Genomic DNA, 26,214 nt, shown 5'->3' with positions numbered 1-26,214 from the left:
TCAAGTTTTAATCTCTTTCAGAACATACTATTTTAAAAGGATACAACAGTTTTTTTTCTATTTTTAGTTTTTCTTTTATTTTTTTCTTAAAAGAAGCCAAGCATTATACTCAAAAAAATTCAACTTCATAGAACACCAGAATACAACTGCGTTGTGACCAACACACGAAAAATACATAGAAAAAAAAAAAAAAACAAAAGGAAAAAAGACACAGCCCTATACGGTACAATTAGACACAGTAGGTAGCAATTCATCATTTGAAAAAAAACAAAAAAGAATTTCCTTCCTTCCGTCATGCCCTTCTTCCTCCAAATCCTTCCCTTTAAAACTGCACTCTTCAAGCGCGAAAATTCGTCTTCAAAAAGTCGAACCCCCCTCTCCCCCCCAAAAAAGGAAGAAAAACAAAAGAGAAGAAAAAAGAAACACCAAAGACACACAACGCCCATACGCCACTCTCCTCCTTCTTCTTTCCCTCCCTCTTTTCTACGCCCTCTTTCATCTCTCTCTTCCTTCTTTTTTCTCCTCTTTTTTTTTAAGTTTTTTTTTTTGTACTTTTTTTACATCTACTTTTTTTTTCTTAGCAAAAGAATACGATCCTAAGAAGGCAACTCTCTCATTTCTCCCGCGAGCGTCCGCACGGGAGTTCTTTAATGCGTCCTTCTGTAAAAGCTTCCCGCTGAACACGTCCTCTTCTCTCCTTTTTTCTTCCCTTCAATCTTACAGTCCATTAATTATTCTCCCTCCTCCCCCCCCCCCCCAACCCCGTCTTCACAAACTTTGTAACATCTTTTACATCCTTTCTTAGCAGAAGGAAATTTAAGAAACAACCAGAACCCAAATGTCATTTGCTTTCCTTTCACTCTCATCTCCCTTCTCAATTGCTTTATTCTTATTTCACTGTTTTCTTAATCTTTCTCTCTGCGTGTCTCCTCTCTCTCTCTCATATTTTATTGAATGGACATGTAAGGCCAGTTAAAACTGCTGCCAGACAGTAACATATCCCTGATTAGGGTTTCTATGGGGGTTTTACCTACCAAACGGACGAAAAACAATTGCTCTATGACAGAAGAGGAGACAGTGCGAAGGGAGGGGAGACGTAGTAATAGCTTCCCGAATCGTGTTGGCTGGTTGGGATACTGGCTCCTAACATACTCTTCCAAAGCACACTGTGACTTCTCCTGTAAACTTTCAACATGGGCTACATCAGAGAGACCACAGGCATCTAGAAGAAAGTGTATTAAAAAAAAATAAAAAATAAATTAAAAAAAAAAAGAAGAAAAAATAAAAAAAAAGAAAGAAAAGAATAAAGAAAACAATCATCAGATTAAAAAGTTTTCTTTTTGATTTTGATTTTTTTTTTCTTTTTTTTTCTTTTAATCTCTAGAAAGAAGCGCGGATGGTGCGCCATCACCTCGCCCCCCGAGACTCTCCGTGGGTATCACCCATAGGGCCAATCTCTGTCCTTTTCCACACCTCTCCCTCCTGGAGGGGCTCCGCAGCAGCAGGAGCGGGGCCGTGTGCTGGGGGGCGCTGCCCGGGTCCCCCCACCTCCGGTGTGCAGGGAAAGGCCGGGGCGGGGCGGGGAGCGAGGGGAGGGGGGAACCGCTCCATCTCCCCCACTTGGAAAAGAAGCGTAGGGAGCCTAAGCGTGCGATGGGAAGGCGTGCTGATGGCAGTGATGGAAATCATCATCATAACGCTAAAAAACCGGCCCAGCCACAGAGAATGGCGCCCCGGATCCAGCAACAGATTCTCCCCCAGAGAAGACAACGCGTTTTTCTTCAGTCTTTGAAACTGATTTAAGTGGCCCTTTAAAACTGATCTTGTCAGTTTAGCCTATTCAGAGGCAGCCATGCAAACTGTGATCTCTCTGTTCATTTGAGCTGTTTCTTTTCCCCCCTCTTTTCTTTTCTCTTTCTTTCTTCCCCCCCCCCCCCCCCCCCCCCTTCTTCTTCTTCTTTTTAAACCTAAAGGCCCTTACAAGAAGAAAACTCCCTGATAGGGTCTGGACATTTTTTTCCTGATACGCTAAAATACAATAACTTCCCTTTAAATCAGAGACGTCTGTGCTGAAAGAGCACAGGTTGTGACCTGACCTCCCTGTGGCTTTCCTAGGCACAGGGCTAACACATGCATATTCTGCGAGTCATTAGAACCCAGTTGTTGTGTTTTTCCTTTTTTTTTTTTTTTTTTTTTTCTTTCTGTGTGTAAAAAAAAGAAGAAGAAGAAGAAAAAAAGAAAAAAAAATAAATAAAAAGAGGCAGGAGCAAATCCAATGTGTGTGTGTGTGTGTGCATCCCTGTGCATCTGCTTTCCATCAGTGGTGTTATTGGGGAGCCGTGTGCGGAGCCCTCCTTGTGCACGGGGCTATCTCCCCAGCATCGAGATAAGAAGGAGCGTTTATCTCGTTGGGAGGCAATTTACACGCCAGGCCTCACATTTGGAAAATAGCAATAAATTAAACAGTTACGACAGGATCGGACGATTGTTTTCTCAGAAGGCTAAAAATAATAATCATCATCATAATAAAGTGATTTGGGGAGAAAGGAGAGGTTTCGGCTCTGCTCTTTGGGGCGGCCTCAGCCCAGGGGCTGTGTGGGGGATCCATGGGGTGTCCCCAGATGTGCCTGGACCCCAAACAGAGCCGCACGGGCAGCGGTCCCACACTGGACCCCCCCAGTGGGTGCTCGTGGGTCACCCCAGGACCTCAGCACGAGTGGTTGAAGGGGGGAGGGGGAAGACTGGGAGGAGAAGGCTTTTTTTTTTTTTTTTTTTTAATGTGTAAAGCAATAATATATAAAAGGAAGTTTAGGTCACGACCCAGAACCTGGACAAAGTCCAGAAAATGACTTCGTTCCCCAGACCCCCTTTAAGACAACAAGGAGCGGATTGTGAGCCCTCCTTTTCCCACATAAACTACATTTTTTTTTCCTGTTTCCTGATATCAGGCTTTAAAAAACTCCGATGAGTAATTATTTTACAGGTCCTGCTTCCATTCATATGTTTATCGCGTGGCCACTTTCCCAAGCTTCCCAATGAGCTACAGAAGAAATCTAGGGATTTTTAAACTCCATCCCTAAACTTGCAGGGCTGCAGCCTTCAAGTTAGCGATCTGAGATCATGTCTTACGCAAATTAGCGAGCAGATTTAAAAATAATAATAATAAAAATATTTAGCCTCCAGAGTTAATATCAGGTTTATTACTCACCCAGGTTAAACTCTAGTGCAAGCTAATTAGATTTCACAACGCACTCAATTATTGCTTTATAACTCATGCACTATTTCGAGGCAGCAAAAGTTGACACATATTTCCCCCCCCCCCCCTCCCCTTCGCTTTGATGATCCCAGCAGCGCCCCGAGCTGCTCTCCTCACATTGTGCCACCCCGGAACTGCTCGGCGGAGCGCAGCTCCTGCCCTCTGCTCTGACTTTTTCCTGCTGTCCCCGACTGCTTATGGTAATGATCCCTCCGCACCCTCTCCTCGCTTTGCACTCTGCAGCTCCTGCTGGGTACAAATGCAAACTTTTCCCCCTTAGCTCCAATGACACAGAACTGCTCGCTGCCACGTTCTGTTTCAATCAGAGACAGCTCTTTGGGAAGTTGATTTATTTTATTTTATGGGATGGCAGGGAACATATTTTAAACTCAGCTTTGCGCATTTAAGTTTTTTTAATCATTATTATTATTTTTTAATTCAATTTTTAATCCTGCAGGGCTTTCCCCCCTCCCTGCCCCCCTTCCTTCCTGGCTGCCCATTAAATGATACTCTTTTTAAAGTGGTTTCACTGATAGGACGCCTTGTATTTAACAACATCAAACAGATTTTTGCTGCTGTTCGGATGCGTGTCATTAAATGCAACAACCCAGAGCTAGACTGTTAAATAAAATATTATTTTCAATGGGAAAAACGCAGTCTCTTGTGGCGAATGGGTGCCTCCCCCCGAGCCCTCTCTATCCCCCTTCCCCAGCCTGATGCAGCGAGGCTCGGGGTGCGCTTCCCTGCCTATTTCTCATCGCTGTGATGGGTTATTTCCCCCCGCAGCCCACGCTGCAGGGCTGCTGAGAGCCGAGGCCCCGCGGGTAGCCCCCCAGCCCCACTCCTGGCAGGGCAGCAGGGCTGGCAAAGGCAGCAACACTTTGCAAAGAGCAAACACCTCTAGGAGGGGCAGGGGGAGGAAGGGGAGAGCAAAGAAACGCTGCCTACCTGAGGTGAAGAGGACTATGGCCTTTAAACAGCTATATTCTGCGGAGTCGACATGCAACGCTTTCAGTTTTTCTACTTGCTCTTGGAAGATTCGTATGTGGTCCATAAAGGCGACCACTCGGTCAGCAGACATTGGCGAAGCGTGGAGGCCGGCGGCTGCCAGCAGCGGGGCTACGTGGAGGGGCATGGAGCACTGGGCGGCGTTGAGCACGAACAACTCGCTCCAGGTCAGCCTGAGCAGGGCCACCTGGTCTGTGATCTGCAGGTCTGGGAAGAAGGGGATATTCCTGGCCCACTCCACCGCGCTGAAGAGCATCCGAGCTGCCAGTTCGCAAATGTTCTCGATGCCCATGATGTTGTTGGGTTGCATGCATTGACTGCCAAAGCGGGAGGTGGGGTAGGGCTCTGCTCTCAGAAGAAGGGAGATATATCCGGATAGGTAGGAATGGCAGTTGAGAGGGTCCCCGTTTGTCAAGGCGAACTGACCGTGAGTTGGCTGTGTGGGTGGCATTCTGCCCCTCTGGACCGCTGCAGTGAATAAAGAAGAAACTACAGCTATTAATATCTGAATTGCTCCGAGCTCCGCAAGCCCCGAAACCGCTTCGTGCGGCCGTGCCACGGCCCGAGCCCAGCGCGTCCCCGGCCCGGCACAGCCTCACCTCCCGCACACGGCAGGACCCAGCGAACTACCCCCCCTCCAACCTTCTATCCCTCCTACGGCCACGCTTTGTGTTTTTCTTCATTTCGACCAAAGCAGCTTTATCGATTTGGGGCTGGGGGAGAGGGCCATCCAGGGGGCAGAGGGCACCGACACTTCGCAACCCCCGAAAAGAATAAAAGAAAAAGCAAGCGAGGAACGAGCAGCCCCAGCATCACCTCCCCCCCAGGGCCAGGCTTTATCCGGCGGCACCTTCCCGTGGAAGCGGGCCTGTGGCGTTTTGTTCAGACATTGACACGGGGAGAGGAAAAAAGGAGAGAGAAAAAGGGGCCGGGGGACAGAGGGACGGCGGCGGGGGGACGGCGGACACCGCGCTCGGGCTTTGCTCGCTGCCGGCCGCGTTCCAAGCCCGGTTCCCCCCCCAGGAACACAAAGAGGAGCCCGGCAAGTCCCGAGCCCCCTCACCCTTAACCTACATAGCAGCGTCCAGACGCGCTGCGGGGCCGCGGGCTCACATTTCCCGGCTAATTTTATAGCACAAAGCCCCCATCGCCCCTCGCTTCCTTCTGGGTGCTGCTCACCCCCGTGGGAAGGACGGGGAGAAGGAAGGAAGGAGAAAAGTGGGGTCAGAGCGAGGGGAGAGGCAGGCACACGGCGATACACACACACACACACACACACACACACGGAGGGAGGGAGGGATGTGTCTATGTGTTTTTAGAGGAGGGAAAATCCGGTTGGGAATCCACAGTGGAGTGCTGTGGAGCCCTCGGGAGGGTGAGTTCCATTGTAACCGTAATTCGAACCGCCTGGGTTAAGCCGCGGGCCGGGGGCCGAATGCGAGCGGGGAGCCCCGAGCATGCAGGGGGGGAGGAACCGCGGGGACAGCGAGCGTCCGGCGGAGCCATCGGCTCCGGAGTGGAAATCCGTCCCCGAGCAGCCGCCCCCCGGCACACGGCGACGGCCGCAGTGGGTTCCGGGGCAGCATGCGGGAGCCCCCTCCTCCCCTCCCACGGTTCTTTCTTTCACGAAGAGAAAGTTTATTTGGGGAGGGGAGGAGGGTTCTGGTGGGGTAGAGGTTGGGGGGGAGGAGGGAGGGAAGGGAAGGGAGGTTAACAATAAAAGCATAATCGTCAGAATTCAAAATAATAATAATAGTAAAAGCAAACCTAAAAGGCAGCGAGTGAGGAAAAAAAATAAAATTGCAAAACAAATGAAATCCCAATACCTTCCCGTCTCATGCCAACTTTGAGGCATTTTTTGAGGCGGCAGTACTGACACTGATTGCGGTGGTGCTGGTCAATGGGACAGTTCCTGTTGGCACGACAAGTGTAGCTGAGATTCCTCCTTACACTCCGCTTGAAGAAACTCTTGCAACCCTCGCAGGTAAACTGGCCGTAGTGTTTGCCACTAGACTTGTCCCCACAAACCACGCACTCAATGTGCTGCTGCTGCTGTTGCTTGTCCCCTTGGCTCTGCTGGCTCGCCGCGTTGCTCTGCGCTGGCGTGCTGGGGGGGCCGCCGGGCCCCGGGGTCTGCGGGGTGTGCGGGGTCCCGGCCGGGGGGCCCTGCACCGGCGGGGCGGGCGCTGGCTGCGTTCCCTGAGCTCCGGGCACATCGTCCTGGGGGTCTCGCCACGCACCGACTACCATTGCCATATCTATTGGACACCGTTGCCAAACTTCCTGTTCCCCCTTTATTTTCAAAGTTTGTTTGCTTTGCTCTGCAGCTCAGCTTTTGCAGCAGTTCGCTTTTTTTTTTTTTTCTCCTCTCCTCCTCCTTTCTTTCTCTTTCCCTCTCTCTCCCTTTTGTTGCTCAAAAAAAAAAAAATAATATATATATATAATATATATATATCTTGAAAAATGTTTATTATTCTTATTTTTTTCTCCCCCCCTTTATTTTCTCTCCGGAGCTCCTCGGCGCCGAGCACGGAGGAGAGAGAAGGGAGAAAAGGGGGAAAAAAAAAAAAGGGAAAAAAAAAAAAAAAAAAGATAAATATATAAATATATATATATATAAAAAAAAAAAAAAAAAAAAAAATCCCTTCGCCGCTGCTGTGCCCGCTGCTCTCAGCGCCGATCCGCAGCGGAGTTGCCGGCGGAGAGGCGGGTGGTGGTGGTGGTGGTGCCGGGGGGCCAGCTCCAGGGCAGCTCGCCGTCAGCCATTCAGGAAAGCCATCAAGGCGCGGACGAACAGCCGGGGAACGCCGCGGCCGCGGGAGGCGCGGGGCGGCGGCGGGCGGCGGGGCTGCTGGGGGCCGCTCTCGCCGCGAGTCCTGAGCTCCGCAGCCACATCCACCGCCGCGCTCCGCTTTGTGTTGTGTGCGGGCGGTTTTTTTCTTTTTTTTTTTTTTTTTCTCTTTCCTCCTCTCTCCGCGCTCCGTCTCTCCTCCTCCCTCCTCCTCCTCCTCCGCCGGCTTTAATTCTTCCTCTCTTTAATTCTTCCTCGCGCCGCGCTCGCTGCTTTCTCTCTCTGTCTCTGTCTCTTTTTATTATTATTATATATAATTTTTTTTTCGCTTTTTTTTTTTTTTTTTTTTTAATTTGGGGGGGGTTGGGGGGGGGCCCCCTTTTTTTATTTTTCCCCCCCCCCCCCCCCCCCCCCCCCCCCCCCCCCCCCCCCCCCCCCCCCCCCCCCCCCCCCCCCCCCCCCCCCCGGGTGGGAGGAGGAGGGAGAGAAGGGAGAGGGAGGGGCGCGGGGGCGCGGCCGGGTGTTGTGCGCGCTCCCCGCCGGCCGCTCGCCCCGCTGGCGGGAGAGTGAACTTTGACACGACTGCTGCAACTTAGCGCACGTCGCCATGGCGACCGCGCGGCCTTATAAGGCGAGCCGCCGGCGTTTGACTGGGCGAAAGCTCCGCGCGCTCCCGCCCCCGTCGGTCCTCATTGGGCCGCGCGCGACGCCCTCTGTGCGCGGCCCCTGCCATGGCCGCCGCCGCGCGCTCGCCCGCCCCGCGCGGTCCTAAAGGCCGCCGCTGTGAGGCCGCGCGCGGAGCTCGGCCCCCGCTCCGGGAGCCCGATCCGGGTTCACCTGGCGGCGGAGGGGAACGAGGGGGGGAAAGAGGAACGCGATGACACCAACGCTCGGCCCCGGGCCCTCGGGGTCACGGCCGCGCGGGGCAGGGCGAGGCCGGGCCGGGCCGGGCCGTTCCGCGGCACCTGCGGAGCCCTCCGCGCTTGTCCCCGCACGGCTCCGCGCCTCGCACCGGCTCAGCCGTAACTTTGTGCTCTTTCTATCTCCCTTTCTCTCCTCGCTCCACGCGGTACCGCAGCCCCTCACAGCACCGCCGCAGCGGGAGCCATCCCGCACGGAGCGGGAGCTCCGGCTCCGTATCGCGGCCGACGCGGCGATCGGACCGAGAGAGGGCACGGAACAGCGTTAGCAGCCGGCGGGCAGCGCGCAGCCGGAGCCGAGCAGCCCGCGGGGCACGGCCGCAGCCCCGCAGCGCTCGGTAGGATCCGAAGGGCTCCGCGCCCCGTGCTCCGTCCCGGTGTCACAAGCGAGAACACGCCTGGCAGCCGCAGGTGCTGCGGGTTCACCGGGCACAAAGCCGGGACCTCGCGGGTGGGGATGCTCTGCGGCTCCGTTACACGGAGCTGACCGAGCACTGCGACCCGCGCCCGAGGTCCGGGAAAGGAAAAGGCGTCTGTCCCCGGTAAAAGGGTGTGAGCGCCTTCTGGTTCGCGAGTGACCCTAAGGAGGGATGGAGCACAAGGCGCGGAACGGTCCCACATTGCTGCTGAGGTTGGATTTCCAGAGGAATAAAAACCAAATAAAGGCTTTCCTGCCTCGAACCTGACAAAGTAAACAGGATTAATTCGCCATGTGCAAAAACATTAATACCGTCCTCGGCGCGGAAATCAGAAGGGAAAGCGGTTTTCGCAGCACCCACGATATTAATACACGAACGTAGCAATGCAAAGCCACTGATACACGCTCACACACCGCCGTGCCGCCGACCGCTCGAGCATTAATGAAGAATGCCCCGCATTAACTATTTGCTCTTCGAGGGATGGAGCGGTGCAACTCTCTATTAGCACCATTCGCCGCTTTGCCATTTGTTTGTGAGTGGGCTGAGGCAGAGCGGGTGAATGGGAAAAATGAACTACGGTTCATTTTGCTAAATCCTATTCGAGACCCGAGCGCCTCGCCAAGAAGGGGACATTCTCCGCTGTCCTTCTCCGAGCCCCGTCACAATAGAGATGCTCTGTTTAGAAGTAAGGCTCTATTGTTTTTATTCCAAATAAATAAGCGCATCCCTCCTGCCATTTCACTGCAGATGTAAATTTATTGTAATGAGAGGGAGAGGAAGGATTTATTTTGCTAAAATAGAGTTGGGGATAGAGCCGGTGTAAATCTTGGGGTTTTTGAAACAAGGAGGAAGAGAGGGAAGCTGCTTCCCTGGCAGAAAGCTGCCTCGCAGCCCTCTAATTCTTTCTAGATTAAATCGCAATATGAATAGAGCATCGAACAAATACCGAGTTTCGCTCTGAACTCAGTGGAAAGCAGTTACGTCTAACAGAATTCAATGAATTCCTCTTCTCCCTCAATGTAGTATGTGTGTGTTTTTCTCTTCCACCACACTGAAGTTCCATGAATAGGGAAAGTGGCTCCTATTGTGTGCCTCTGAACTTCCAAGTCAATGCAATTTTTAACCACTGGCTTGTGGTACTTTGAAAATCACCAGGGGCTGTCAGAGTTGGGTCCTCTGAAAAATTTACAGTGCTAAATCAGAGCATATGCTGTGAGAGAGGGAAAAAAAATTGCTTAAGATTGGAGCAAGTACAGTATCTGGCTGCCCCCTAGTGTAAGTCTCTTATCTGCCTAAAATTCAACTTTAAAAGAAAAGGATCTCTTAAAGGGAAACGACTTTTGGCTCACGTATGCATACGAGAATGAAACTTCTGTACATTTTAATCTGATTAATTCCTAAGGATTTAAAATTAATTGGCTTGGGCACTCCTAGACCGGACTATAAGATTTCTGCGTCAAGGTTCCTGCCAGCCCTGTGCCGAATAGGTATTTTTAAGGGATAGTGGTCAGGGATGGGGGGTTGGGGGGCGATCCGGTTTTGTGATTTTTTTTTTTTTTCTTTTTAAAAACGTGCAACCGTGCCTCGCACGCGGCTGTCAGAGCAAAACACTTTTGCTGCTTAAACTCAGATCTGCGCCTTTTTGCCGTAATAAAGCAAGGATAAATAACTGCCATAAAGCCTCCGCCGCGCCGCCAACCACACCTTCGGAGGGTGAGTATATTCCAGCTTCTTTCCATTGTACTTAACCGGGGAAGCGACCGGAGGGGGAGAGAGAAGGGGATCTTAGCGCTATACCTTCCCCACCGACCTTCTTCCTTTATTTTATTTATTTATTTATGTCCACCCCCTTCCCCCTTAAATATATCTATATCTGTATCTATAAGCGCTGCCAGCCGCAGCCCCGGCGCGGTCCGATCGCGGAGCCCCGTCCCCGCCCGCAACCCCAGCCCCGGCCCCATCCCCAGCCCCGGCCGCCGCTTTGGGAATGACTTTGAGGCACTTCGCAGCCTCGGACCTGGGAGCCGATCCCGGTCGTTGGGTTTGCTGGCTTGTTTGTTTGTTTGCTGATTTCTTTATTTAGCTAAAGGACGTGCTAACTGGCGGTGCTGCGATTACACAGCCTCGGGTCTTCCCCCCCCCTCCCCTCTTCCCCTCCTTAGAGCAACCCACGTAACCTTAGAAACGATCGTTTAAGACGCACGTTAGCTAACATTTGCTTTTTTGGATTTTTTGTTTTCCTTAAAAGAGAAACACAAGAATCACAACACATTGCCCGCAAAAAAAAAGTGTCAAAGAAGAAGAAAAAAAACTAGAAGTAAACATACCAAAACCATATTTGCCTTGTTCAAGGTCCCAAATCGCTTGCATCTTCCTTTTTCTACCTCTCCTTTAGTTTGGCAGGTGAAACAAACAAACAACAACAACAACAAAAAAATGATCAGACCGCTGTCTGCCCCCCAGAAAGATGTGCGTTGGGTAATTAAAGAGAAGTCTCCTTCGTGGTGTTTATCTAAGCGATTGTGCAAACTGATAAAAAAAAAAAGGGAGGAAAAAAAAAAAAAAAAGGGAAAAAAAAAAAAAAAAAAAAAGAAAAAAAAAAAAAAAAAGGAGGAAAAAAAAAAAAAAAGTAAAGTTACAGCCTTCAGGGGGAGAAAAAAAAGGAGGCAAGGTGAAGGGAATAGATTTCCCACAACCTAAAGGGAAGTGCTTTCGATGTATTATTAGCGATCAGCCTTGGGAGAGAGGAAAAAAAAAAAACCCTGAACACACTCTAACTTTACACAGACAAGGTTTCAGGGGGGGCTTTGTACATAGCTGCTGAGGAATGTGCGCCTCGCCTTTAAGAAAAAATCCCCAAGCCCAAGGTAGGAGATGGCTTTGAGTGATCCTTGTCTCTCATTTCATTCCTTAGAAGGAAGAGCGTCTCGCTACACCTTGTTTGGAGCTGGAAAGGCGAGACTTAGGGGGGGTGGGGGGGTTGAAAATCACAACCCACCCCTCCAATTGGGGAGGGAAAAAATAATAATAAAAGAGGGAAATCTCCTAACTTAATGACTGTGGGGGGGAGGATGGATGCGGCCGATTTCAGCCCCCCCTTCCCTACCTTACCCCTCCCCGGCAGGCAGGGGGAAAAAAAAGAAAAGAAAAGAAAAAAAGCCAACCGCAAACAACTACAGGCTGAACTATCAACACATGCACCGAAGGGGAAAAAATATATAGTGTCCTGTGTAGGGTCGGCAGGGAACGCAAGCACACGCTACAGCAAGTTGGGAAAGAATCCGAGCTAATCAGCAATCTCTTTCTCTCTCTCTCTCTCTCTCTCTCTCTCTCTCTCTCTTTCTCTTCCTCTCCCCCCCGCTCTCTTTCACTGCCCCTGAGATCCCAGCTAGAAAGAGGTACTCCACATTTTTTCATTACCAAAAATCCGTTGCAATAATCATTTGTTGCTAATTGAAACCCTTGGAGACATTTTCCCCACCCCCTTCACAAACATGGCAACTTTTAGACATGGCAAGCACGTTTGTTTTATTTTATTAAAAAATACGGTTCGAGGGAGGCTGAATCCTTCACCCACGAGAAATATCAGCTCACAGCCCCTTCCCCAGGGGGGAAACGGGACCCCAGTACAGTGAGGGCTTGGGAAAATTTGGAATACATTACACCGCCTTTGGCAGGAGAATACTCTCCAACTAATGGATTCCTGCTCCTTTTTGTGTGTGTGTGTGTATGTGTGTGTGTGTGTGTGTGTCGGTGTGGGGGGTTTCTGGAAAGAGGGGTGGTGGTCGTGGTCGTGGGGAGCCGAGCTTTTATTTTAAGAAACTGTTATGGTAAGAAGTGTGTCATACTTGACAAATGGAACAAACGCTCTTCCATTTCTTGCTTGTCCTTGCCTTAAAACGGGAATTAAGTTAACCACAGTGCTGCATGTTAATTGCATGTTTACTGGGCTAATGAAAATTACAATGGGGTTTTGCCACCTCGAACAGTGATGAAAAAGTATAAAGGCAATTGTCATTGCAGCCCTCGGGGAGGGCCGGGGCCGGGCCGGGGGGGCCGGGCACGAACAATATTGATCAGAAGAAGGATAAATCTTTTAACTGCTCGTTAATACCATAAATATGGGCTACACAAGTTTCCACTCTTGTTAAGCCTAATCAGTACATGGAAGATGGAGACGTATCCCGCTCGAATGCATTTTTCTTCTTGCCAGAGGGATGCTCGCAGCTGTGGGTGCCCTCCCCCTGTTCCCCCCGGCCTCCAGATGCCCCCTCGCAGAGGATGAGCTTGAAAGGTGTGAGGAGGTGAACCCACACTGCCTGTCCTTTCTCCCCTTTTGCAAATGCTCCTTTCTGCAGAGCTCGACGGCCCGTGGTGGCGGTGGGGATGGACTAAAGGGAGGAGGTCACCCCTCCCCGTGCCGCCCCCCCCCCAACTCCTTTATTCCTGAGCTCTGTGGAGAAGATAAGGATGACCTGGGAACTCAGTTTGGGGATGACCATTTTCTTGGTGAAAATCAAACCCAAATGACAAGCACAGAGGGAAAGGTGGTGGGAGAAGGGCACTTTGAGCTTTCTTCTCCCACACCTCACCAAAAGAGATTGCTGGAACAGAAAAACAAACAAACAAACAAAAAAACCCAAACCCCTAAAAACGGAGGAGGGAAAGGCAATTAAATAGCCTAAAGATGATTTAAATCCCAACCAAAAATAATGCCAGAGAGAAGTCTCCCTTTGGTGCCGCACAGCCGCACATTTGGAAAGTTTGGCCCAACTTGTGGCGATAGCTCCAACTCTGCTCTGCAGGGTCAGAGGTGAGAGCTATTTTAACCCCAAAAGCCTGCGAGTGACCAAGGCTGCGGCCGGGCTCGCAGCACTAATAGCCATAATTACCTCCTCCCTCACAGGGACATTCCTCACAGCAGAAACGTTAGACGCCGAATTGAAGAAAATCCTGGAGCTGAACATATCTTGGGGGGGAAATAACAGCGATATGAAGGAATTTCAGAGCTCTCCCTTTCGCTTGGGGGGATTGAAGCCTTTTTTTTTTTTTTTTTTTTTTTTTTTCTTTTTTCCTCCTCTTTTTTTCCCCCCCTTTGCCAGCATTCCCAAGGCGCTGGGTCTTTGTCTTAGAAGGAATGGAGTGTCTGAATGGTGTGAAAGGGACAGAGAGGGTCGCTTCAAATCGATTTTACTTGTCCTCTCTGTCTTTTCGGATCAACGCCCTTCAATGGACACATAGGTGCTCTTTCAACCAAAAACTTGTGCAACATTTTCTGCCTGTATTGGTGCTAAATACAATAAATGCTGGGCAGATTTTTTTTCTTTCTTTCCAAAGCAGAAAGCACCCTAATTAAATTGTTTTATATGGACAGTCGAGACAGACCAATTAAGTATGCATTAGTATAAAGATATATTCGAGAGATAAGCGCTCTATAGGAGCCCTGTCTGGGCAAGGTGTGTAAAGTGTCCTCGCGGAGAGAGCCTGTAAGCAGGTTTTCATATGGATTTTTCCCCTCCATTGACTCCTATACTCGAGTAACGGACTGAATAAGTTAGCGAAAAGCCATTAGTGAAAGTGGTTTCTAAACAAAGTTAACAGGTGGATGTAGCCGGTTTTAGATCTGAATAACAGTCGCACATCTCTAACACACAGCCATGTATTTATGGAGCGTGCATGCACGCAGCGTGCGTTTACACAGAGAAATGCCTCCGACCCGGGGTTGCTGTGTAAATGCACATGAAATAAAGAAAACAGCTGGGCGCTGGCGGGGGCTGCGGAGCGGGGTGCGGATCGGGGTGCGGGATCGGGGTGCGCAGCCAGCACGGCGCCAGGGGCGGGCATCGTGCGGCCGGGGCTGCGCTGCGCTGCGCGGATATCCGCGGGCACTGCGCGGCGTGACTGCGAGGGGGAAAGATTTCCTATCCGAGACACGGGCTTTCCCAGGAGTGAAATAACAGATCAGGGTAAAGCACACACACGCGCGCGCTCGCGCGAACTTCTCGTTCTGTCCATTTTATCACCCTGGGAAAGCTCTCGTGTATGGGTAACCACAGGAACTGAGCTTTAAGCTTCTCTACATTTCCATTTTATTTTCTTTGCTGCAGATTTTCCAAGTCGTTACAAATCTTCCCCCCCCCCCACCGCTCCCCCAACCAACCAACCAACCGGAGAAACAAACAAACAGAAAGCCCTCAGCCCCAGCCCTGCCTCGGCTGAACCCGGGGATGCAGAGTTGCGGGAGGGAGAGCGGGGAGCAGCGGAGGGGGCACCCCGTATCCCGCACCCTGCGGACCCCCGCGGGATGCTGCGGGGTGGGAGCGGGTCTCGCCCTGATGTGACACCGCTGTCACTCCAGGGGCCGGGGGAGAGGGGACAGCAGGATGCAGGGATGCGAAGTGCCCGTGCGACGGCTGCCTGCCTTCACATTCATTTTTCTAGCAGCGTTTTGGAAGTGCCAGACCATCATGTAGAGATGGGAGATGGGGATGAATAAGGCATTCTTCGCTTAGGTGGCTTAACGCCACGGTAAACAGGTTAGAGACAGAAGCTTTTACAGCCTCAATTTCTCTCTTTGCTCGTTACCTTCGAGGATAAATCATAACAGACGGTATGGGGGCAAGGAATGCATCTGAAGGAGATCTCAGCAAGTCACTGCCCGGACAATAGTCCACCTCCTGTTGGGTTGCGTATTGATCAGGAGAGGAGCTGAAGATGTCGCCACACTAAATATTTACTGATCACACACAAATAGCCGGGACTTGAACGATTTTCTCCTGTGAGGAGAGCAGAGAGAGAAGGGTAAATCATTTTATTAGTGTGTATAAAGCAAAGAGCACACTCTGGCTTGGAGTGTTTTAAGATGTGTCTTCAGCTGGATGAAAAGAGTTAGGGAAATCGATATGGAGTGATTAGATGAGCCAGGCTGTGAATTTCATGGATTTGGTTATACCGGGAGGGGGAAAATATATCGAGAGATTAAAGGGAGGAACCCGCTGTAGCGGAGCCAATGAAAAAATAATATCTAATCAGAGCCGGTAAAGGTACGGACAGGATAAGCCCCACATTTCCAAAGAATAGCATCAGCTGGAGGGGAACAGGGGACGCACATGAAAGAGGCAAACGGGGGGTGAGCAGAGCCTAGAAATGCTACAGAGCAAACAGAGGCAGAGAAAAGTCGCCTCTGTAGAGCAATGCTGAGACACTGCGAGCGTGGGGACAAAAGGGACAGGAGCGAGGGGACGGCGGGGCTGTAGCGGGCGCTGGGTGAAGGTGCGGGATCCCAGCCCGTGTCCCCAGGCGGTGACAGCCCAGCTCCGGTGCGAGGGGCTCAAGCCCTCCCCTCCAAGTTTGTTCTCCCCTCCTTCTCTCCCTCCTCAAGCAAAATGTGGTGAGTAAAATGGATTTTAGGGTTTAACCACCTCATTTTATCCATCCCCGTAATGACAAGGCTCGCAGTATATAATCTACAGATTACTGCCATTCGAGGGAGACCACAAGTGGCGTAAAAAAAATTATATATAAATATATATATATATATATAATATATATATATATAATCAGTATTTCTGAAAAGGACAAAAAGACAGAATGCAGCCCGTGCCTTCGGGCTGGGAGCGGATTGCCAGGCGCAGGCAGCTCTGCTGTGCTCCAGGTGCCGGGACATTAAGGCACATTAAGGCCAACTTCGAGCAAATGTGAAAGTGCCAAAGGGCACGAAGCAGGGCAGGGCTCTGCTCATCGCCGTTAAAATACGTTCTTTAGGAAAGCTGTTTTTTTTTTTTTCTATTTTTTTTCTTTTCTATTTTTTTTCTTTCTGTTTCAATCTCTCTCTCTCTCTCTCTCTCTCTTTTTTTTCCTTCAAATCAATGATGTTTGGACCATCTTCAAGCGCTGCCTCCTCCCTGGGTGTATTTTCCTGTAGCAGCAATAGGATGCGACTGCAGGGCACTGAGTCAGAGCACCGGGAGAAAGTTGGAACCGTAGTTAAACTGATACTGAGTGCTGGGAGGGAAGAAAGGTACCCAAAGCGAGGAAAGAGGAGTAGAACCGATGTGGAAACAGCTTTTCACTTCTCCTCCAAGTGCTAATTTTGCTACTGTAAACAAACACTGAAGTTAGAAACAGCTGCATATAGTCTGCCGGGCACTGGAGGTTGGAAGAGAGGAGAAAATGGCTTTTGTCCCTCCGTGGCCCTCTTTTCATCCATGCATGGCACCCAGCCCCTGCCTTTCCCCAAAGCCAGGGCTGATGCTGCTTTTTGCTGTGGAGAAGGGGACAAATAGAGGCATATGAGGAGCATTTCACATGAGCCTATGGAGCTCAGGCAGCTCTGCTGGATCACCAGTGCAACAGGAAACCTCGGGACAGACACAGCCTAATTAACAGTTTTTCATTGCTGAAGCGATTTTTAAGAATCCCAGTGGATTAGACCAATATGTTCAGGTGTAAGGCTACGAGGGCCTATAACTCCTTTTGCTATAATCTTATAACCTCCTTACCTAATTCCTTAGATTGCAGATAGGAAGAGTCTGACCCTGGAGGTCGGAAGGAGCTGGGTTTCATTAACCCTTCCCTCCTCAGCCTTGCTCCAGGGTTCACTGCACTGAGTGAGGGACGGGGGGCACAGGGAAGGGTTTGGGATGGGGTTTGGCCCAAAGGGGTGCCAGGGCTTCAGATGGTCTCTGCTCCCCCCCCAATCTAAAGGGAAAGGGAAATGGAAAGGGAACTTCTCTGTGTCCTGTGCACTGGGAGGTGCTCACATGTACAGACATTCGGGAGATGATTCTTTCCCTTTACATCACTTCAGAGCTTTTTTTTTTTTTTTTTTTCCTTCTTCTTCTTTTTTTCTAATTTAAGAATATTTATTTATTTATTTATTATTATTTTTCCCAAATGTGAAGGGAATGAAACATGCTGGATACATCAGATATTGCAAAAGGCAAAGCAATCTCCATCTCTGCGATCAGCAGCAATCTCTTTAGCTTGTCCATAGGCGAGCTGTAATCTTTAAGGGGAAAAATAATAATAAAAAAGAAATCTAGGCGAGCTTCCCAGGCTGTATTTGGCTGCTAACATACCTGGTTTATGTTTTAATGGGTAGTTGCATTGTATTGATTCAGGGTACATCATTGATGTTGAAAGTTAATAACTCTCAAATTATATCTATCTGCCTACGTACGTAATTGCATACACAGTATAACACCGTAAGAATTTGCATTTTGCTGCACATTCTTTGTTCATAAATCTTTTAACACATTGAATTGTTCCTTTGAAGAAAATGCTATTGAACCGCATGTTTAAGGAAAAGATGCTTCTAAACTATATGTTTAAGCAATGAAATTGTTGAGTGAAATACAGGTTTCTTTGTATCTCACACAAACCTTGCCATACGCCAATCTTAACCTGTACATCCAAAATGCCTCTGTGTTGTTTTTTTTTTCCCTTTCTCCCAGTCAGAAGGCAGAAATATGTGACCTGCTGAGCGAGGTGGGTACTTTCTGGTAAGTATGTTTAGATATGATCTTCAGATACATGTACTGTACTTTCAAATTCTTGGGATGCTAATTGAGCTAGCAAACAACATCCCAGCTGAACGTCTCAGCTCCTTCTCTTTTCAACACTCTTAATACAGAGTTATATTGTAGCCATCCATCTAGCAAACAATATAGCCGAGGAGTCAACAACAATGTTAAACCCAGATCAAACTTGCTGCTTCCTATCAGACTCCTCTTCCTTTTCACACGTCTAAAAATGAACTCTTTGAAGAGATTTTGTGATTCCTGAGAGTCATAAAAAATAATTAGCAGAATCAGAAGAGAACTGAAAGTTCCAAACAACGGGTCTAAATATTTCATACTCCCACTTACAATTCTATCCTGTCACTTGTAAAAAGGAACTATCCCCTATTTAGTCTTTGGGCTTTCTAAAATACAGAAGGATGGATTATTGAGGCTGGCAGTTCCTATTTTTCCAGGGCCTGCCTTTGAGATGACAGAAATAGAGAATGAACTGTGAAGAAAAAACAAAACAAAATAACCCCAACAATCCCCCTGACCCCCCCAAAAAACCACCCCCCAAGCAAATAAAATCCAAACCCTGGACAGGAATATAGACAGACAGCTATAGAACTGCATCAGAACTGAATCATACGTACTGCAATAGGAGATGAGCAGAAAAAATAGATTGCATATTTATAACCTCATAATTAGAATACATCCTTATCTCTCTCTTTTGAAATGTTGCAGCTTTCTTGGAAATATTTTGAGTGCATATTTTAAGCTCCATTCTCCCAAACTGAATTATGATGAGGTGTTTCACCAAGGAGTAAAATACTTGCTTGCAATTTAAGGTTTAAGTTTCAGCTACCAATCCATCTCTGTATCTTTTTTTTTTTTTTTCCTCCTCGTGTTTGCAGACCTTATGTAAAATGGTGATTGTTTGTATCAAAATCTGATTTATCTACGCAAGAAAATAGTTATGTTATTCAAAAGAACCTCCTGTGTTTGACTGAGGTAAATTGGATGAGAATTTTTCACGCCCAAAGAGTTAAAGCTGAACCAAAAACTTTAAAGCAAAGGGATAGCAGCAAACAGTGAAAAATGGTATGTCTGCTCCCTCTGACAAGCTTGCGCTGCATCACATGTTAGGAAGCACAGTTTTTTGAATCTAAGACCAGTTTTAGTTTTTAATAGGAAATAATTACATGGAACTTTATTTCCAGAGAGAACGTCCCTTCCAGCTACGGTGTTTTGCTTTGATCTGAGCATTAACTGGTAATAAAATAACCATATTTTGGATCCTAAGCATATTGATGCTTAAAGGAATTTTATGCTTTCAATCAAACTCTAACGTCAGATTATCCAAAGGTATTCATCCTCCTTTTGTCAGAAACCAATTTGTTCTTTTACTCCTGCAGCCCCTCACACGTGTTTTTATACATTTTGTCATCTCGTAGCAGAATTTGCACTGTCGAGGTGGAAAACTTGTGCACGGAGAGAGATCACGTTGCAGCCCAGCAATCTGTGCTGTGTCCATGCAGCCCCTGGTGTGGCTGTCCCTTACACTTGCACACCTCCAACACATCGCTACTGCGAATGCGTATTTAGTGTAAAATCCCTCAATTTTTATTGTTTTAATTATTTTTTACCTGGGGAATCAATCACTGGGATCCATCCCAAACAATTAACCTCCCCTTTATATGACAGACCCAAGCACAGTGCTTCAGAAAGCCATGAAAAGGACATCCCAGATACCAGGACCTGAGCCCAAGCTTGTCACGGAGCATAAAGGGAGAGCCAAGGGGAGGTTTTATCTCTTTGCCCCACCGACTCTCGCTAGTTCTAAGTTTCAGTGTGACAATAAACCAGTTTTGATAAGGCAGCTCATGGGTTTCTCTGCCACATAAAGTTTTCTTAATAATAAAAAAGAAGAAACTTTATCCCCTCTAAATTAAAATAGGGCAGATGTTGGATATGGTTCATATTAGCCAGCCCTTCACCCCTTTGCCCCTGGCACTAAAGTCCTGACTCTTGTTTTATTCCATGTCTGTTTCTAACTGGAAGGTATTATTCCTGCCCTCGCTCTCTTCTCATATTTATTTTTTCAGCGTCTAAAATTAAACCTATTCATTTAGCAACATACGTTCTACTTCGGATTGCTAAACCTGGCCAGAGAGGGGAAACATTTTCCAAAAAGTGATGCACCGCTGACCTTAAAACAAAACATAAGGCAGGGAAAGCTGCTCTTAAAAGGTTTATTTCTAGAGAGTTTTGTAGCTCTGTTGACGTTACAGGGATAATGGCTGTATTGCGACAGGCTTTCAAGGCCCAAGAGGTTTACGTTTGCTTCTGACCATGAATATAATAACATTTTAAAGGTGCAGGAAGTCTCATCACTTTTCAGATATTTAAAACAAGATCGAAAAAAACCCAAAAACCTTGGGAAACATAGACGATGGTGGGCGGTCCTGCTGCGAAAGAAGAGAGCAGACAACCTAAAAAAACAACCACCCCCTAAAAAGCCCAAATAAAAATCAATATTAAAAAATCCCTAGCTTTGCCAGCTTTTCCCTGCTAGCTATATGAAAATCCTGGCTATTAAGCTCCTAGGATAGTACAGCTCTTTTCTCCAGGCTTGCAAAGATAGAATTTATTGTCCATTTGGAGAGCTCAAGTTTAGGCTAATAAAAGGCCCTCTGTAAGCAGAAATGCCAAAGTTGATGTTTGGCGTAGTTCTCAATGGTGGAGTTTATATAGGATGGGGCTCTGTGCTATTTAGAATTACTCATATCTCAGCAGCTGAAGATGATTTGACATACAGGAGTAAATGATGGTAGGCGACGGCTGGAGGTTAATCAGCCCGCCTTTCTGAACCAGGCATTTGAAAGCAGGAAAAAGTGAAAGCTGCCCTCTCTATCCCTTCCCTTTTCTAAGGCGCTGCTAACTTTTATGATTTTTTTTTTCTCTTTCTCTTTTACTATCTGTCTTTGTGCCTGAGGGCCAGTGAAAGAACACTGCAGATTCTAGATTGCTTTCAGAGTTTCCCTTTGCTGATGATGGATTACCATGTCAATTTAAACGGCATAGGATTAATTTGTTTCAATGATTTCTCTTTAGGCTGAATGCCAGTCTTTTTTTTTCTATCTCTCTCCTTGCTCTTAATAATAATAATAATAACAACAACAATAATAATAATAAATCCTTAAAAACCCCTAACGCTTTTGATATCCCATGTTAAAAAGACAATAATAGAAATAGACAAGTTAGGTGTAATGTTGCAACACAGTTATAGGTTTGAGTGTTTTTATCTCATTTTAAGGGGCTGAAGCATACAGTCAGTCACATTAAAATGAAATTGGATCCAACGTTTATTCAATAAATACTTGTCTTGTAGGTAATCCAGAGCAGAGTGCTTTTGACACATAAGGACTTAATTTGTCTTGGATAACAAGTTATTAATATGGCACATTTAAACTTGCCACCTACAATAAGGTCATTTAGATCTATAATATGGCTCATGAGGGAACTCCATAAAGCCAGAAACAAAGTTAGGGACTGCCCTCGCACGGTGCAGCTCCGAGTCAGCGCGGGGCTTTGCTCTTTCCAAAGAAAGTTCCGAGCAGGAGGACCCATTTAAATCCCAATGATTCACATCTGCTCCTCCCTGACAGGTGAGCAGAAACAGGGAGGGAGGAGGAAAATACCCGAACACACCTTTTCTGAATGAGTAATCTCAAATGCTGTGCTGCATCTGCAGGCAAACTCATTGCAGTGCTGAGTGAAAGAAACATTTGGTTCCGAGGGGAAATTCGCCTGCATTTGCACTCTGTCTTGTCCACGTGCTCCATGATTTTCTGGCTTTTAATAATAAGTGAGGAAGTTGGAACATAATCCACCCATAAATGTTATTGCTGTAATTTGACTGTGCCGTGTTTGTTCACGCATTAGCCGTACATGGAAAGAGAGGTGGGGATGTGTGTTGGCGGTCCTCCTGTAGCCTGAACAAACAGAGGTCTTTGGGTATAGATAGGATTTCAGACCCCCAGTACTTTGCAATTGCTTTAAAATTTGGAAAGCTGGGGAAGGGGTGTTCAGACCCGTCCCCACTGAACCATGCCTGCAAGAGTCCCATGGGGACAGGAACCCTGTGGGCACACTGCGTAGAATGCAGTTTGAAGCTGGCAATGCCTTCCCTGTGCTTCATGTGTGAGCCTTGCTGTGCTGCTGCTTGACATTAAGTTCTTGATTGCTCTTGCCCTGGCAGATTCTGTCTCTTTAAGTAACTAAATCTCATTTTTAAGCTCTTCCTGGGAAAAGGATGTTACACATGAGTAGAAAAATGCAGACAAGAAAGGCTAATTGAATGAAAAGGGAGAATTAGGTTAAAAATAGAGTACAATCTAGTATCACATTTTCACTAGTGTAACCTGAAATGAAGGTGTCTCCAAGTCCCTAGTGGTGCCAGAGTGTTTAGATGTTGGGCACAGATGGAGACACCTATTGAAATGTGTCTGAAGAAGATTAATAGGACTTGTCAGTGTTGGGAAAGCACTGCTTTGCTGTAAATTTCTACTAGCACAAGATGAATTACCGATGAATGCTCAGTTATCAACCCCATCACTATCATTGGACACTAAATCAAATTGAGCAGTTATCTACAATCAGAAAATTTCTTTTAAAAAATAGGCATACACCTTTAGGCTTAAACTCTTTAATAAGACAATAGCCTCTGTGGTATGTGTGTGTTCATGAAGGGATGTAGCTGAAAGTTTCTACACAAAAAGCTTCTGTTCTGAAACGAACTCTGAGTTTAGTGTGAAATCGGGCTTGTTGAACAATAGGAGATATTCAGAAATCCTGGTGGTACAATATAATGTTCTGCCGGGGGCCGGATCCGCACCATTAGATTTTGGATCGGGCCCTATTTGTGAATGGCTTTTTGTCATTGCTGCTTTCTCTTTATTTTTGGTGATGATAAAAAAACTTCTCTCTACCTTAAAGACTCAGCATCCTAATCATATATTAATGCAAAATAGCTGTCAAGACACAGGGTGTAAGTATAATGATAACAGCCACCCCCCCCAACATATTTAGGAAATGACAGCTTAATATAATGAAATACACAATGAAAGAATAAATGAATAAAATTGAAGCTAGGAATATTTCTTTTTACTCTTCTACAAAAGGGGGAACTGTCACAAGCAAAACTACGGCGAGCGTTCACCAGCCCCGTGGTACCGCATATTAGCTGCATTCACCATGTGACGCCGCTGATGACAATGACATTAAATAAGCACTATATATTTTTAGTTTCTAGGACTTCTCTCCCTCTCACTCAGGCATAGCACTGCTTTATCCAAGGAGATTTATCGCGGCATGTTTTCAGGAGTCAATTTTCCCCATTTATTATAGACAAGGGCAGTCATTTATGTATAGGGAGGGAGACAGGTACAGTGCTGTTATCTGATCGGTGTCCCCAGCACAGCCACCATCCTAATGGACGGCAAATTCCCGCTGTGTGGGATTGGGCCCTGCTTGGGCTCCGCAGCCCAGGAATGCAACCTCCCCATCTCCTCCACATATCTCACCTGTGATGAGTGCTGCTTTGTGAGGAGCCACTTACCACAAAGCACAGCTTCAAATCCTTTGTGTGTTTTGCATTGCCAGCTTACTATTTACCACCTTAAAAATGTGACTGGGTAAGGGACAGCAGCCGTTATCACCTTTGTTTTTACACCCGCATTTTCAGGCAGCAAGCACCCGGTATTTGGGCCGGATTCTCACTCAGATGGAAGTTATTACCTTCCTGCAGAATGGAGCCGATTTCAGCCAGCTGCAGCCCATGCCCTGCTCATGCGGGCCCTGCAAAGCATCCCCTTCTTCATTTTTTTCCTTTGGAGGGCATGATTCCTTGAACATGTTTGTTTTACAGAGAACAGTGGTCAGTTTCTAACTTTATTTTCCCCCCAGCAAACACAGACGGAGAATATTAACAGGGGTATTAATAGAGCTGAGTGCGGCACGGTGCTAGTTAGGTGTAGTAGCTGAGAAATATGAACTAGTGAGCATAATCCATAAACTCCATTTGGTTACTATAATACTCCAATCTGTATTTATTACATCCCCACTCTGATGCTTATACAACAGCAATTGCTAGATTTATACACTCTAATGGTTTCACAATAGAAAAAACCTGTGTTCTTTATCTTTCTTTTCCTGTCCAAAATAACCCCTTCCACATATACTTCAGGCTTCTCTGGACCTTGTCTGGGTTTAATCACAGGCTGTGGGACAAAATGTGCATTATTAAGAAATATAAATATTTTCAGAAGCAATCAAAGGGTTGAAAGATTGATTCGGCATGTAGATTGGATTTAATTCGAAGCAGCTTTGTTCTAATGAGTACTACTGGGATACAAAGACAGCAGCCGCTTATGGCCACCAGTTGGGAGCTTGGATTCGCGGCAGTAACCTGTCAAGAATTTCACCCAACTGCCAGGTATTAAACAGCAGAGTGCTGGGGAAGTCGATGTTCAGCCTCCTCCATCAGAGGCTGGAATAGGATTTCAGAGCTCCTATTTTGCCGAAATGACTATAAGGATGATTTCTCTGCATAAGAAGGTGATTTCCTCCCTCCACCTCCCCCCCGAAAAAGTGAACTGTAGCTCACTGTTGGCTTGGAAGATCATGTCCTTGCTGGGTAAGCCAGCAGAACTGCCACGCTCACCCTGCTTCCCGTGGAAAAGCCTGCAGCATCCTACAAAACATCCGCGAAGAGGAAGCTGAGCAAAATGGGACACTTTGCTGCTTTACCTTCAGATTAAAAACAAAACAAAACAAAACAAAAAAGCCAACCACGACAAAAAGCTAAAATTTCTACGTGTGCTGTGGGGGGGTCATGTTGCAGGTACTAAAACAAAACAAAACAAAAAAGCCAACCACGACAAAAAGCTAAAATTTCTACGTGTGCTGTGGGGGGGTCATGTTGCAGGTACTTGGGGAGTGCAAGACCCTGGAAGCTCTCCTAAATGTTGAGCGTACAGTTGGAATCACAGCACATACAGGATCAAACACCCACTAGTTTCTCTCTCCCCGTAGCCCCCCCCTTGCCTACTTTTGTCCATAAAAGCAATAGAAAGAGAGAAAGCTTGAATTTTCTGAACTGTTTCACCCATCCACAGCTGGAATTCCAAAGTGAAATGAAAATGCCTTTAAAATCAACCCTACATGGGAGCCTGAGAGAACAAGTTTTCCTTTGTTGTAGGGTATAGTATTATTTGCTGTAGGTTTTTGATATACATTCTAAATTAGGCCTGCAAAGGAATGCTTCATCTTTAATTCATCACTCTCAGCTGAAAGAGATTAGCAATGTCTAGCACGCACCCTTCGTATGGTGCTGACCTCATCAAGTATGGCCTGAAATTAATTAGCCTCATTCATTCCAAATGGAAAAGGATAATGGAGCTGCATTTTAGAGATGACCATCACAAATTGTATGCAGCATATTTAAAATCCCTCCCCCTTCTCTCCCCTCCCCATTTAAAAAACTATGTAGATTAAAATTCTTTCCAGAACTTGCAATATGTCAGAGTTATCAAGGCATCAGGAGCAGAAACCACTCTGCTTTTATTTGTGGAACTGGGAGCCACATTTTGTATGTGTGGCTGTAAAAGCGGCGAGTCTGTCTCGATGGCAGAACACCTGGAATTAATTTGATATTTCCAGGTGCTCTGGAAAACCGAGGCATCAAGCACTTGATGTTTAAACATTCTTCCAACCGCTCACTTAAATCAATATGAAAGTGGTGTCCCTTTGTCATTCATACATGCAAAGTGCTAGCACAAACTCCAGCTTGGCTTCAGAGTCCTACATCACTCATAATCTAATTAGAAATCAGAGCAGAGCTGAAGCAGCATTCTTTGTGGATTCTTGGGCAGCAAATAGGGATACTTGTCTTTTGTTTCCCTCTCCGATAGCATTGTTCACAAGCTTTCACACCACATCTCTAAAGGTGGTTAGGTGCCTCAAGATGTTGACAGCCCTGAAGGACAAGATTATTTAGGTATTCAGGTGACAACCCTGGGAGGTTTCAAACAGAAATTAAGCAATTGGACGGTACTGGGGGGAGAAATAAAAGAAAAAACATCCAATGTGAATGAAAAGCTCTAATCTAAAACACAACCAATGTTTTTCCGTGGTAAAATTGCCTGCAGGGTTATTCTACTAAGTTTGCTGATTCTACCATGGTCAGCAAGCACGTGGCTCCATGCAGCGTCTCTGGGGCTGGGCACCGTGCTGCCCTCTGCTCTGGTCAGTTTCT

The 26,214-nt window shown here is 47.2% G+C and overlaps 1 protein-coding gene and 1 long non-coding RNA gene across 20 annotated transcripts in view; one reads left to right on the top strand and one right to left on the bottom strand.

Annotated features, from left to right (window-relative positions):
- Positions 1 to 739: 739 nt before the first annotated feature.
- Positions 740 to 10,886, bottom strand: NR2F2 (nuclear receptor subfamily 2 group F member 2). 3 transcript variants are annotated; one of them, XM_032446762.1, is made up of 3 exons: positions 6,091 to 6,828; positions 4,205 to 4,753; positions 740 to 1,222 (listed from the first exon to the last, which is right to left on the bottom strand). In XM_032446762.1, exons 1-3 carry the CDS (start codon positions 6,518 to 6,520, stop codon positions 948 to 950), a joined length of 1,254 nt encoding a protein of 417 aa, XP_032302653.1. In that variant the 5' UTR covers positions 6,521 to 6,828; the 3' UTR covers positions 740 to 947. The 3 variants fall into 3 exon arrangements, with proteins under 3 accessions (XP_032302653.1, XP_015728621.1, XP_015728620.1); XM_015873135.2 differs by lacking the exon at positions 6,091 to 6,828 and adding an exon at positions 10,722 to 10,886 and having other exon boundaries at positions 914 to 1,222; positions 4,205 to 4,732; XM_015873134.2 differs by having other exon boundaries at positions 914 to 1,222; positions 4,205 to 4,732; positions 6,091 to 6,640.
- LOC107318847 overlaps positions 7,508 to 26,214 on the top strand; it is a 42,108-nt gene continuing 23,401 nt past the window's right edge. For 5 of the 17 annotated variants that reach the window (XR_001557534.2, XR_001557540.2, XR_001557541.2 and 2 more), the window contains exon 1: positions 9,897 to 10,107. This is a non-coding gene — a long non-coding RNA (uncharacterized LOC107318847). The other 12 variants (XR_001557542.2, XR_004308487.1, XR_001557543.2 and 9 more) reach the window with 9 other exon arrangements.

The sequence above is a fragment of the Coturnix japonica genome, chromosome 10 (assembly GCF_001577835.2).
Source record: "Coturnix japonica isolate 7356 chromosome 10, Coturnix japonica 2.1, whole genome shotgun sequence".
Classification (NCBI taxonomy): Eukaryota; Metazoa; Chordata; class Aves; order Galliformes; family Phasianidae; genus Coturnix; species Coturnix japonica.
Note: the sequence above shows the minus strand (reverse complement) of the source record. Positions and strands in the feature narration are given on the sequence as shown.

Coding starts and splice junctions, on each gene's coding strand:
- NR2F2 (XM_032446762.1), bottom strand. CDS start 6,520: ATGGCAATGGTAGTCGGTGCGTGGCGAGACCCCCAGGACGATGTGCCC. Junction 4,754..6,090: donor AGTTGGCATGAGACGGGAAG/GTATTGGGATTT, acceptor TAATAGCTGTAG/TTTCTTCTTTATTCACTGCA. Junction 1,223..4,204: donor CATAGTCCTCTTCACCTCAG/GTAGGCAGCGTT, acceptor ACTTTCTTCTAG/ATGCCTGTGGTCTCTCTGAT.